The following is a 14,541-nucleotide window of genomic DNA, read 5'->3' as shown; positions in this document are numbered from 1 at the left end:
TCTCACGCATAGCACTGCAGCAACGTCGTCGTCGTCTTCGACAGTGACGCCTTTTCTAGCCGTCTAGCATGCGTCGTCCTCTCCAACATGGGTAATCTCAAACCCTAATTAAATCCTAACCTTGGACGTTCTTTCTTTTTCACCTTCACTTCCACCATCGTCTTCGCAGCAGAGAAAGAAAGAGAGAGAATGGGGAGTGACAACGAAGCAGAGAAGTCGGCGCATAATCAAGAGGAGAGAAAGAAGATGTTTGCGCTTGCTCCTATTGCGAAGCCCCTTGCCGGCAATAAGCTCTACAAGCAAACCTTGCAGCCATTGTTTGGGAAGGAGGTGGAGAAAAGGATGGCGGCAACAGTGGGAAGGAAATTTCAAGGAGGTGATGGAGGATGATAGTTGAGGATGATGCTCTCCCATAAAGGATGTGTTAAAAATAAATTTGATGGTTAGAATTTAAGAATGAACAGAAACCACAGTTTGAATAAGTTGCCTATATTTAGTTTTAATTTAAACCATTTGTTTATTAGGATATATTAAGTTTAGACATCAAAGAAAAGTATAAATACATATATAATTATTTCATAAACAACAACACATAAATACATTCAATACATTCCTCTTCATTTTATATTCTTCGTGAGTGTGTGTGCCTCGTTCTTTTATTTTCCAACAAAGTGGTATCAGAGCCACTTATAAAATGTCTTCGTCAAAAGGAACTACTTTATCTTTTCAATACCCATAATTATCTAAGCTCAACTATGACAATTGGACAACCCGAATGAAAACAATTTTCGGTGCTCAAGGAGTGTGGGAGATGGTTGAGAAAGGCTATGTAGAACCAGAGAATGTGGACAAGCTAACAGAAGCTCAGAAGGAAGAATTAGAAAATAAAAGAAAGAAAGATCAATGTGCACTTACTATCATTCATCAAGGCTTGGACGATGATATGTTTGAGAAGATTACTGATATAACCAATGCAAAGAAAGCTTGGGATACTCTTCAAAATTCCGTCATAGGAGTTGAAAAGGTAAAGAAGGTTTGTCTTCAAACTCTAAGGGCTGAGTTTGAGTCTCTAATGATGAAGGAGACTGAATCCATTTCGGATTATTTCACCAAAATTTTGACGGTAATGTACCAAATGAAAAAGCTTGGAGAAAAATTAGAAGATGTTCGTGTTGTTGAGAAAATCATTCGTTCTCTCAACTCAAAATTTTACCATGTGGTGGTAGCCATTAAGGAGTCCAAAGATTTGGATACGATGTCTATTGATCAGTTGAATGGTTCCTTACCGGCCCATAAAGAAAGAATGGATAAAGACAAGCAAGAACGTGTGGAGCATGTCTTGCAGGCAAAACTTTCGTAGAATGCTAGAGGAAAAACCAACGAAAGTGGAAGATAAGGACGAGGTCGAGGCCGTGGACGAGGTCGAGGCCGTGGACGAGGACGAGGACGTGGTTATGGAAGAGGAAGGGATGAGAAAAATTATTCTCAAGAGAAAAGAAATCAAAATTTTTCTCGAGGTCGTGGAAGAGGAAGAACAGTTGACAAAAGACACATTAAATGCTATTCATGTGGAAAGAATGGACATTATTCTTGGGAGTGTCAGACATCCAAAGAAGAAGAAAATAAACTTGTTGTGCACAGTGAAGATGTTGAAGAAGCAACATTATTCCTTACGCTCAAGGAAGATCAAAATTCTGAAGATAGTACGTGGTATCTTGACAATGGAGCTAGCAACCATATGACAGGTGATAGGAGTAAATTTGTAGCACTCGACACCAATATAGAAGGACACGTGCGTTTTGGTGATGAATCAAAAGTAGAGATCAATGGCAAAGGGACGATTCTATTCGAGTTGAAGAATGAAAGTCATAAGATTCTTACCAATGTTTATTACATCCCAAAGATGAAGAATAATATCTTGAGTATTGGGCAACTTATGGAGAATGGTTGCAAGATAATCATGGAAGATCGTTATCTTTGGCTTAGAGATAAAAATTAAAATCTTATTGCTAAGGTTTCTATGACAAGAAATTGTATGTTCTTGTTAAACATGAGAAGCGGTGGAGCTATATGTTTGAAGTCATGTATTGAAGATCCACCATGGATTTGGCATATGAGATATGGACATTTAAATTTTGATGGGCTCAAAGAATTGGGAACAAAAAAGATGGTAAAAGGAATTCCAACAATTGATCATCCTCATCAGTTATGTGAAGCCTGCTTACTTGGAAAACATTCAAGAAAGAGTTTTCCAAAGCAGTCCAAATCAAGAGCTACCAAGCCACTTCAGCTTATCCACGTGGATGTTTGTGAACCTATCAAGCCTTTGTCACTTGGTAAGAGCGCCTATTTTTTTCTTTTCATTGGTGATTATTCAAGAAAAATATGGGTTTATTTCTTGAAGCAAAAGAGCGAAGCATTTGAAGCATTCAAGAAGTTTAAAGCCCTCGTTGAAAAAGAAGGTGGCTATGAGATAAAAGCTCTCAGAACTGACAGAGGTGGATAATTCACTTCAAATGAATTCAAGATGTTTTATGAAAATCATGGTATTCGACGTCCCCTAACTGTTCCTAGATCGCCTCAAAAAAATGGGGTTGCTGAAAGAAAGAATAGGACAATTCTAAATATGGCAAGAACGATGTTAAAAAAAAAGTCATTACCAAAAGAGTTATGGGGAGAAGCAGTTGCATGTGCAGTTTATCTCTCAAACCGCTCACCTCCTACCAAGAGTTTGAGCGATATAACACCTCAAGAAGCATGGAGTGGTTTGAAGCCTAATGTATCACATTTAAGGGTATTTGGATCTATTGCATATGTCCAAATTCCTGAGCAAGAAAGATCAAAAATTGATGATAGGAGCCAAAAGCTTATATTTATTGGTTATGAGGAGAATACCAAAGGTTACAAATTCTTCAATCCCATCAATAATAAAATAATAATAAGCAGAGATGTTGAGTTTGAAGAAAATGCAAAGTGGGACTGGAGTACACAAAATGAAGTCACTTATGATTTTCTGCCTTCCTTTGAGGAAAAAGAATCCCCGAAGCAAGAAGTGCAAGGCGAAATCGATCCTTCAACACTAGCATTAACCCCACTAGCATCATCATCGTCTTCTCCATCATCTAGTTCAAGCGAAGGCCTTCATAGATATCAAAGTCTCCCTGATCTCTATAAGCAAACAGAAAAGCTAGAGGATGAAAATTTATTGTGTTTACTCTTCAATGATGATCCTTTAAGTTTTAAAGAAGCTGTCAAAGACGAGAAATTGATACAAGCTATGGAGGAAGAAATTCAAGCAATTGAGAAGAACAACACTTGAGAACTTGCATCACTTCCAAGTGGTCATCAAGCTATTGGAGTCAAATGGGTTTACAGAGTTAAGAAAAACTCTAAAGGTGATGTAGAAAGGTATAAGGCAAGACTCGTTGTAAAAGGGTATAAGCAGAAGCAAGGAATAGATTATGATGAGATGTTTGCTCTAGTTGCTCGCTTGGAGATGACAAGGCTATTGTTGTCACTTGCAGCACAGAACAACTGGAAAATCCACCAAATGGATGTGAAGTCTGCTTTTCTGAACGGTAATCTTCTGGAAGAAATTTATATTGAACAACCTTTGGGTTTTGTTGTTGAGGGTTGTGAAAATAAAGTTTTAAGGCTTAAAAAGGCCTTATATGGATTGAAACAAGCTCCAAGAGCTTGGAATGATCGTCTTGATACGTATTTTCAAGATAATAGTTTTATTAGGTGCATTCATGAATATGCACTCTATGTGAAAGAGGAAAGAGGAAATTTGTTATTTGTTTGTGTCTATGTGGATGACCTTATATTCACAGGAAACAATCAAATAATGTTTGAAGAATTGAAGAAGGTAATGGCTCAAGAATTTGAGATGAGTGATATGAGACTAATGTCTTATTATCTAGGAATTGAAGTGAAACAAATAGAGGATGGAATTTTCATCTCACAACAGGCTTATGCAAGAGAGCTATTGAAGAAACTCAATATGCTAGATTGCAATCCTACCAATACACCTATGGAGTGTGGAGTCAAACTTTTCAAAGAGGAAGAAGGCTTAAGAAAAGTTGATCAAACATTATTCAGAAGTCTCGTGGGGAGTTTAAGGTATTTGACCTGTACCAGACCTGACATTTTATTTTCAGTTGGGTTAGTTAGTCGTTACATGGAGAATCCAACAGAAATCCATATAAAGGCAGCCAAGAGAATTCTTCGCTATCTTAGAGGCACTCTTGAGTATGGCATGTTTTATTCAGCTTCATATGAATTCAAATTAATGGGCTATTGTGATAGTGATTATGTTGGGGATATTGACGACAGGAAGAGTACTACTGGCTTTGTTTTCTTTTTAGGAAATAATGCAATTTCTTGGTGTTCAAAGAAACAACTATAGTCACTCTTTCAACTTGTGAAGCTGAATATGTTGCTGCCACTGCCTGTACATGTCATGCAATTTGGCTGAAGATACTACTGAAGGAACTTCATTTTGAGCAAGCTAAATCCACCAAGATCATGATGGACAATAAGTCAGCGATTGCCTAGCAAAGAATCCAGTGTTTCATGATAGAAGCAAGCACATAGAAACAAAGTATCATTTCATTCGACAATGTATTGAGAACATGTATGTGGAGGTTGAGTATGTGAAATCACTTGATCAAGTTGCTAACATTTTCACAAAACCTCTGAAATATAATGTTTTTCAAAAGTTAAGGATTATGATTGGAATCGAAAAATTATCAAGTTTAAGGGAGAATGTTAAAAATAAACTTGATGGCTAGAATTTAAGAAGGAATAGAAATCACAGTTTGAATAAATTGTCTATATTTAGTTTTAATTTAAACCATTTATTTATTAGGATGTATTAAGTTTAGACGTCAAAGAAAAGTATAAATACATATGTAGTTATTTCATAAACAATAACACACAAATACATTCAATACATTCCTCTTCATTTTATATTCTTCGTGAGTGTGTGTCTTGTTCTTTTATTTTCCAACAGGATGATGAGAAGGGAGGAGTGTTTTTTTTTTTTTTTTAATTTTATAGAGGATAAATTTATCAAAATGATAGTTTTAATACTAAATATAACGTTGGGGATCATTTTAAATCAAAAAATAAGTTAAGGACAATTTTGGTTTTGACCTTAAATTTTAGGAATAAAAAAAGTATCCCTATTATTTAGTAGTTATTAGTTTATATTTTTAAGTATTAGAATATTCAGCTTCATGCACTTTGATTTTTATTTATTTAGTTAGTAGATTGGGTTTATGTTAGTGGGTTTATGATTTTCTTATTTTAATCTAATATGATGTTATAAATACCTTTTAAACTATTGTAGTTGTTACAGAGTGATTAGAAGTTTGAAAATTCCCTTTTTAGTTTCGTGATGAAATCATTGTATGGATAGGTGAGGTTGAGTGAATTTCTCTTTTGTTGGACCAGAAAATTTGGTAGAAGGTTGAGTGACTCCATTCGATTCAATTTTCAAATTATGATGTGTACAAATTAAGTTGAGTAAGTCTTTTTTTTGTTACATCAAGAAATTAGATAAAAAGTAAAGTGATTCTTTTGTATTCAATTTCAACGTATTATTTTATTTTCTATTTCAATATCAATTTATCCTTTTCATTTAATTTCAATTCTTTCCTTTTTGTTTATCTTTTTTGTTATCAGCATCAATTTAGATATTTTTATATCTAAATTTTAAATGTTTAAATTTTAGAGATTTTAGATGTTTTTTAAAAATGTAAAATTAAAAATAAAGAATTTAGATTCTCTAAATTTTAAATTTTTTACTTTAAATAGTAAACTGTGATCTCTTATTCTTAAATAGTTTCTTTCTCATATTTTTTTTGGTTCCACCTAAGAAATAAATGGTGAGAAATCACACTTTATCCTCTAAAATGAAATTCAAAATTTAGAGAATCAAAATCCAAAAATAAATAAGAGTAAATTATTAAAAACAAAGTATCATTTAATCATTTTAAATATTTCTTATATTTAAGCTTCAAATGTCTAAATTTTAAAAGGATTAAAGTACCAAAATACCATAAAAAAAGAAAAGTATAAGGAACCAAAAGCTTATCAGCCAAAAACTAAACAAAACTACATTAATTTATATTAATAATTAATTAATTTTAAATTTTTTAAATTCAAAATTTAAAAATTTTTAAATTGATTAAGTAAACCTAATTAAAACCTATAAAAACCTTCCTCTTCTCTCTCACATTAACCTACCCACCTCTAACAATCACACACACAGACCCCTCTCTCTCATCGTCAGGCCCTCTCTGCCTCCCCACCGCGATCCACTCCTCTTCTATCACCAACATCTGACTCGTCGGATTTGCCACCGTAAGGAGATGTTGTGGAACGTAAGGAATGGATAATCATGGTAGAAGAGTGTGATTTTCAGATATATCATAGGACGTGGCATGGATACTATTGATGGTTATTGCTGAAGGGAGGCTGTGGCGTTCAAGGTTTTATGTGAAGCATTACATGTTTGGTGATAAGTAGAATGCAATGCGACTTCAAGAGAGAAGGGGCTGGAATCCGTGTGTACTGGGTTTTGTTTTTATTAGGGTCTAGGGATAGTTATTATATTAGTAGTTAAAGGATATAGATGTTGACAGTGATGTGGGAGGTTGTATTCATATTTCTTTTGATTCTTTATCTTCTTCTAGGAGTTTCTTGACTGTTATGATCTAGTTCTCTTCTATTGAATGCATTCTTTTGTGTTTGGACACTCTTTTGTGGGATTTCATCACATTGTATGAAGAGATTTTACCTTGTACGCAATTGTTTTGGGATATTAGGTGCCGTTTTGATAAACTACATACTTGATCTTAGCTAAAAGAAGTCCTTGAACAATTACAGAAATATAAAAAAAAACATTCATTTAATATGAAAAAAAACATCCTAATACTTAACAAAAGAAACATCTAATTATATTTTAACAAAAATAATTAAATATCTATAAAATTTTTAAAAAAATATATAAAATTCTTAAAGAAATAGAGACATTCATATTTGCAATACAAAAAAATTCGAAAAATATATAAAAGAATATCCATTTAATATAAAAAAAAATATTCTGATATTTAGTAGAAGAAACATCCATATATATTAACTCATAGAGATTTTGAATTCATCCAAAGGTATTTGGCTGAGTTTTAGCTGATATGCTTTTGGTTCCCTAGCTTTACTCCATAAAAAATTATGATACTGACAAATTTGACCATAACATAATAAAACTAACTTAAAACCATAAAAAATAAAATTTCATATGCAAAACTACAGAAATTAATTTATTTATGGAAGTGAAAAACGTGATGTGCAGCAATATTGTATCATGGTGAGTAATCCACAGATGTGGAACTGGTGAATTCAGTAACTTGCAAAACGCAGGTTACGTTTTGACGAGATGATTTTAAAAAAGCTGCATGCTCTGCAAAACGCAGCTTGCGTTTGGCATGGGAGGAGAACCCAATTTCGAAACGTGCCTCTGTGTTCTTTGCATGCCAACACCTCGAACCTCCAAAACGTAAGATGCGTTTGGCAGGTGCACAGCAAAACGCAACCTGCGTTTGACAGTATCCTCAGCTGCATGTGCGACACGTGTGAAGGAGAGTGGTGGTGGAGCCTGCCTATAAAAATCAAAACGCAGGCCATGAGAGTTTCAGCTTCCCTTTTGTGTTACATGCTTCCCTTTCATGTTACATGCTGTGAGTGAGTTTTGAGAGTAAAAGGGTGGGGTTAAGGTGAAAGGGAGTGAGTTTGTGAAGAAGAAGAATTAGTGAAGGTTTGGGATTTTATTTAGTAAAAAAAGAAAAATAGTTCGTAATTTTACTTTACCAGAAGAACACATTATTGAATATTTGGATCATCCTCAATTGGTGAGTAATTTTTTATTTAAGTTTATGATAAATAAATATTTTTATTTTTATGTTCTGTAGTGATATATTTTAACTTATAAATTTATTATTATTATTATTATTATTATTATTATCATGTCTATGATATGAATAGTAGTTGTATTTTATCATACCGGCATTATTATTATTATCATGTCTATTATATGAAAAATAGTTGTGTTTTATCATACGGTAGTCATGAAATAGTTATTATTATTATTATTATTATTATTATTATTATTATTATTATTATTATTATTATGAATGTTACCCATAATAGAATATTGTATAATAATTATTATTATTTTCTAATAGAATTAAATATTTATTATTTTTTAATAATTTATTATCTTTTTTAATAATTTATGATTATTATTTAGAATTTAATAATTATCATTTTATTTATTGCAGGCTATCAGGAATTTGTTGCCCAGAAAATTCGATCCGCCAGATACTTTTAACGAGGTAGCGGCAGAGGCACTAGCATTAACTGGGTTTCAACATGTTTCGCGAGTAGGCGAAATGAGAGGTCATGCTGCACTACTGAGTGCCTTGGTGGAACGCTGGAGGCCGGAGACTCACACGTTTCATCTTTCGATCGGTGAAGTGACAGTGACGTTGGAAGATGTGAGCTATATTCTTGGTCTCCCGATTAATGGGGAGGCTGTTACCGGTAGATCAGATAGCAGTCACCAGTTTTTGGTGGAGAACTGCATTGCTTGTTTTGGTCGGGAGCCCGGTCCAGAAGATCACGTGTTAGGGAAGGTTAATCTCGCATGGGTCCGAAGGTGCAGAGACACTGAGCCTTGTGACACTCAGGAGTCTGTTGAGCGGTACGTCCGGGCGCACATTTTCTGCGTGCTCGGAACAGTAGTGTTTCCGGATAAGTCGACCACTTCATTGAATTCGAAGTTTCTACCGCTACTTCGAGATTTCCACCGGATTTCAGAATACAGTTGGGGGCAGCCAGTCTGGCGCACTTATACAGATCGTTGTGTTGTGCTTCACGATACAACTGTAAAGAGATGGACGGCCCACTGATACTGCTTTTTGTTTGGGCGTGGGAGCGTATGCCGCTCCTGGCACCTATACCCCGCGATCAGCTCAGCGACGTCGGTATTCCACTTGTGCAAAGATATTGTTTTTTATTGTTATTGTTGTTGTTGTTGTTATTATTATTGTTATTATTATTATTAATTTGTTATTCTTATTAATATTGTTATTGTTTTTTTATGTTAGGTGGAGCCATTGGCGCCGACATACACGATATATCCGGAAGCCTACTGCGCATTTTAGGCGAGGACTCGACGACATGGGAGTTGACGATGTAAGTTGTAACCATTAATGTCCAATGTTTTTATTCAGTTAATTTTTCTAATAGGTCTCTTGGTAACTAATGTGTAGTTTATATGGCGGCCGTATATGGGAGTGTGGGTTCCGGATGTCCTCGCTGCTCAGTTGGTTATGTGCTCCACGCAGTCGCCGCTAGTGTCCTTCGAGTGCATAGAATGGCACCCGACAGACCGAGTTAGGCGACAGTTCGGGATGCAACAGCTTCCACCAGGCCCGGCGTTCGACCTTGGTCGTGATCATTGCACGCGGTTGACAGGAGCACAGAACCTTGACTGGAGAGAGATTTACAGTCAATGGGTTAACAGGTGGAGATCTGACCGCTATAACACATTGCAGTTAGGTGCGGAGATTATTGACTTTCATCCTCTCCCAGTGTACTATGAGTGGTACACACAGCAGTATGGGATTCACCTGCGACTGTCAGATAGAGTTGCAGGTGAAGAGGCTGGCGCCGATGAACCACAGCAGCAACAGGAAGACGCAGCTGGTCCTCAGCAGCAAGTCCCGCCTCATGAGCAACAGTTTCAGGTATTATTATTAATTACTAGTGTTATTATTATGAATTTTTACCGTTTTAAATAATAAGTAAGTATTATTGTTTAGGTTTATCTTTTATCATTAATTACTATTAATTGTAATTAATTGTTAATTAGGTTCCGGCATATGAGCACCACTATCAGGTCCCGGCATACGAGTACCAGTATCAGATACCGGCATATGCCCAACAGTTTCAGGATCCGGTATATGCGCATCAGTTTCAGGATCCGACACATGCCCAGCAGCTTCAGGATTCGGCATATGTGCAGCAGTTTCAGGTACTAACATATGCGCAGCAGTGGCCAGCAAATTAGCAGCAGGCACCATATATACCGGAACCACAGCCTCCTCAGGCACCTGAGCCCTACATACCACAACTGGTAATTCCGGCCGAGGGTCACTTTAGTCCGTTGGGTGGATCTGACACCATCAGCTTCGATCAGGTCCTGAGAGATACAGATTATCTATTTCCGACGCCACCGCAGGAAGGGCCTGCTACATCTCAGCAGTCTGCTGGTCGTCGAACCACATCAGGTCATGCCAGTGACTTCGACTTTGATCAATCGACAGGATATGTAGATCCGCCTGGTCCTTCCGTTCCACCACGCGACCAGTTGTTTGATTTGAATGAGTACCCGCAAGAGGAAGAGGGAGACTTGGGATACGACTTGCAGCACTGGTATGATGTTGGTGGAGCGAGTGCTCCGGGGATGAGTGGCTCCGGTTTGTATGACACTGGTGGTGCGAGCGTGACAGATTTTGGTGGTCCTGACGTTGGTAGTGGGCTGGATGCCGATGTGTCTCAGGGTCATCCATATAACCTACGGACACAGACTGCGCCTCCGGACAAATACACCCCATCCTTGTATTCGAAGAAGGCGCCGAGGAAGTAGTCTGTTGCAGTTGTTCTTGTATTCAGTGTTGTATTCAGATTTGTATTTAGTGTCGTATCTTATATTTAGAAACTTCTGTTCAGTATTATTATTCTGACATATTTAGCTTTGTTCTCGTATAACTCTGTTTGGCTCGAAATGTTTATTCACTAAAAAATTAAATAACGAGGTTAAAAGTTTTATTTATTATAAATTGTTAACTAGGTTAAAGTAAATGACAAGGTTACAAAAAAAGGTAGCATATAATTTTGAAGTAGGTAATAACAAAGTTATATTGAAAAGCTAGACCACTAATGACCTCCAGCGGAGCTTGGACCTGCACGCTGAGGACATTGGCTGCGGCTATGTCCCTCGCGTCCACATATAGTGCACCGGCGAGGACCACGCATATCACGCGAGTCCATCTCATTCAAGTAGCGGGTTGACTTCGGTCTTCCTTTTGTCGCGCGCCTCAATGTCCAGTTGGCGATCACCTTCGCTCCTTCGTATCTATCCCACGTAGATGGGTCACCCATTGGAACAAACTCGCCTCTGTACACCTTGCAAATTTCAGACATCTTGTACACATTGTGCACGTACGCTTGCCAATCAAGACGCTGGTTGGCGCAACATGCAAGCACGTGGCGACATGGAAGTCGCTTGACTTGGAAATGGCCACAGTCGCAGTGTCGTTGCGCAAGGTTAACAGTGTAAATAGTACCATCTTGCATTTTGCGAACCTCAAATATCTCGTTGCGCCTATCGAACCGGTTGACCACAATGTTTCCTGCCCGTCGGAAGCTTTCTTCAACTCTCTTCGTTGCGAATTCTGAATACGTGTATCCGTTGCGAAGACGCTCATGAGCTTTGGTACTCTTCCGAGTGAACAACTCATTCAACCGATAGAAAGTTGACCGGACAAGGGCAGTCACAGGAAGGTTGCGTGCACCCTTCAGGACAGAATTTATGCACTCTACCAAGTTTGTCGTCATATGACCCCAACGATGACCACCATCGAATGCCAACACCCATCTCTCAACACCGATCTCATCGCACCATTGAGTATATGCTTTACCCCGCTCTTTAAGCCTTTGGTAGTTTTTGTTGTACTCCTGCTCCGTCCTAGAATAGCCTGTTGAACAAACCATTTAATCATAAGCAGATGCCACAATTTACTATGAATAGAACCAGAACAGCGAGTTGAAATACCTGTGTTCACCACGAGTTTATGCAAATATGGATCCTTGAACCTCCTTAAGAAGTTGGACCCGATGTGCCTGATGCAGCACATGTGCTACGCCCTTGGTGGTGACCATGCACCGTTACTGCGAGCTATTGCAGCGTCGATGGAGGTATGGCGGTCAGAAATAATACCCACACCATCAATGGTAACAACATATCTCCACAAATTAGTTAGAAAAAACTCCCATGCGTCTGCCGTCTCGCCTTCGACAATCGCAAATGCAATAGGCACAATGTTCTGATTCCCATCTTGTGCAACCGCTACCAGAAGTGCACCTTTATATTTTCCGTACAGGTGCGTGCCATCAACCTGCACCAGTGGCTTGCAGTGTCTGAATGCTACAATACACGGATAGAAGCTCCAAAACACGCGGTGAAGAACTCTTACACCTTGAACCTCCTCACTCTCACGGTAAACGGGTAGCGTTTTAATTTGAACATGAGACCTTGGCATCTTCACTGTCATTGCTTTCAACCATACTGGCAGAGTCTGGTAAGAAACTTCCCAATCACCGAAAACTTTTGCGACAGCTTTCTGCTTTGCCAACCAAGCCTTGCGGTAAGTCACAATGTAGTTGAACCTGCCTTGAACTTCTGCAATAACAGACTTCACCTTTATCGAGGGGTCTGCTTCGACCAACGGCCTAATGGCATCTGCAATTGTGTCTGAGTCCAACTTGGCATGATCTTGTGAAATCGTGCCCATGGTGCACGTGTGCTTGCCATTGTATCTCCTGATCTCCCAACAAGCTTTTTTTCGAATCAAGCTAGCTCGGATAAGGCAGTCGCACCCTGCACCATACCCCTTGCATTTCGCATAGAATGTCTGCGGCTCAGACTCATACATAGTGTAATCAACTTCTCTAGAGATGGTGTAGCTTTTGATTGCAGATATCACCGACTCTCTCGAACCAAATTCCATTCCGACACTAAACTCGCCATTTTCCGCCGCAACGTTGCCTTCACCTACGACATGCGCACCACCATCAGTCAAACAAGGTAAATAAATTAAGCACTATAGGACACTTGAGTTAATAATCATAACATACCCGTATTCGCATACTCAGGAAATTCCGGGGCATGCATGGCTTCGAGATCTAGAGTCCGCATAAAAGACGGCACACCAAACGGGTGTTGGCTTACAATGGCATCTGCCTCATTCTGCACCGCCGGATTGCCTGCCAAGTCTCCGTCATCATTTTCGTCATCGACTTCATAGTTAGCTTCGAATTCCTCTTCGCTGTCATTATTTTCTTCTTCCCAATCTATATCCCCGAGCTCATCAACATTGACCTCGTCGCCGACCGTACCCATCCCCGACTGCTGTTCAAACTCAACGTACAGCTCTATCACCGGCACGTGAAATCGGATTTGTCGATAAATATAGAACATCTGCTGCATGCTTGCATCGTCAGTGATGGACATTATTTGAAACTGTATCAGTCCACCAAATACTTGCATAGGATTCCTATACAAAATGTTGCTCACTCTTTTCGAAATGTGACTTTGTATGTTCACACAAAGACCATTTTGCAACTCTATAAAACTCGTGCTGTATGGAATAGCAAATGAAAATGGACATTCACAAACAAAACTCACTCCTTCGTGTGTATTCGGTATAATCTCACCGTTATAATACACTCGTATATTTGCAATATCCTCCATATTCTCACTTTTTTTACCCTTCTAATAACCAAAAAATCTCACAAGCATCAGATACAAGAAAAGAGAATGTAAGTAGAAGTGAAGAAGAGAAGTGAGGTGCGAGTTGGAGTTAGCTGTGTTAGCTATTTATATGTAAGGCTCTTTATTAAAATATTATTTCGCATACAAAACGTAAGCTGCGTTTTGTACATTTCAAAAAAAAATTAGGCCCAAATAAAACGCAACATGCGTTTTCTCTTCTTTTAAAAAAATTTGAACAGTTCATATGACAAATTGTAGCCTACGTTTTACTTTTTTAAAAAAAATTAATAAAACTTTTCTAACAAACGCAAGTTGCGTTTTTGATTTTCTCATAAAACAAAAAAAAATTCAAAAGCAAAACGGAAGTTACGTTTTGTTTAATCTGAAACAAAAAAAAAAAAGAAATGCTAGTGAATGAAAACCGAAAGCTACGTTTTTCTCGAGTTAAGCCCCACTTTGGTCCCTGAGATTGACGAGTTGCACCGATTTAGTCCTCCAGATCCCAATTGCACCAAATTAGTCCCCCAGATTCGAAAAAATGCACCACGTTAGTCCTTTCCCTATTTTCCGTCACCGGAGGTCAGACGCCGTTAGTGACTTGGCAAATATTGCCACGCTGGACACAGTAACGGTTGTATGACGTGGCCTAAAGTTTAAATTGCTCCAAATTAGTCCTTATCCCCCTTTTAAAACCTAAGTTCACCATGTCACCCCATCATCTTCTTCTTCTACCCGTTTCTCTCTGGTTCTTCGTCTCCTGCTCCCTTCCAAGTTTACCAGCATGATTGCAAGTAGGAGCCAGAGTTCCATGCGGTCCAACAGTAGGAGTTCCAGTCGAAGTAGAGGGTCGGTTGTTCCACAGTGGTGTGGGTGTGGGTGCCGCCCTGTTCTTCGGTGGTCCACAACAGAGGCTAACCCTA

The 14,541-nt window shown here is 38.2% G+C and overlaps 2 protein-coding genes across 2 annotated transcripts; one reads left to right on the top strand and one right to left on the bottom strand.

Moving 5' to 3' along the window:
• Positions 1 to 775: 775 nt before the first annotated feature.
• LOC112777942 (uncharacterized) lies at positions 776 to 1,360 on the top strand. Its single transcript, XM_025822322.1, has one exon. The coding sequence runs from the start codon at positions 776 to 778 to the stop codon at positions 1,358 to 1,360; it is 585 nt and encodes a 194-aa protein (XP_025678107.1).
• A 9,644-nt stretch (positions 1,361 to 11,004) lies between these two features.
• Positions 11,005 to 11,984, bottom strand: LOC112777941 (uncharacterized). Its single transcript, XM_025822321.1, has 2 exons — positions 11,903 to 11,984; positions 11,005 to 11,825 (listed from the first exon to the last, which is right to left on the bottom strand). Exons 1-2 carry the CDS (start codon positions 11,982 to 11,984, stop codon positions 11,005 to 11,007), a joined length of 903 nt encoding a protein of 300 aa, XP_025678106.1.
• Between the last annotated feature and the right edge of the window lie 2,557 nt (positions 11,985 to 14,541).

Source organism: Arachis hypogaea, chromosome 19 (genome assembly GCF_003086295.3).
Source record: "Arachis hypogaea cultivar Tifrunner chromosome 19, arahy.Tifrunner.gnm2.J5K5, whole genome shotgun sequence".
NCBI classification, from domain to species: domain Eukaryota; kingdom Viridiplantae; phylum Streptophyta; class Magnoliopsida; order Fabales; family Fabaceae; genus Arachis; species Arachis hypogaea.
The sequence above is the reverse complement of the archived record's forward strand: the minus strand, read 5'-3'. Positions and strand labels throughout refer to the sequence as shown.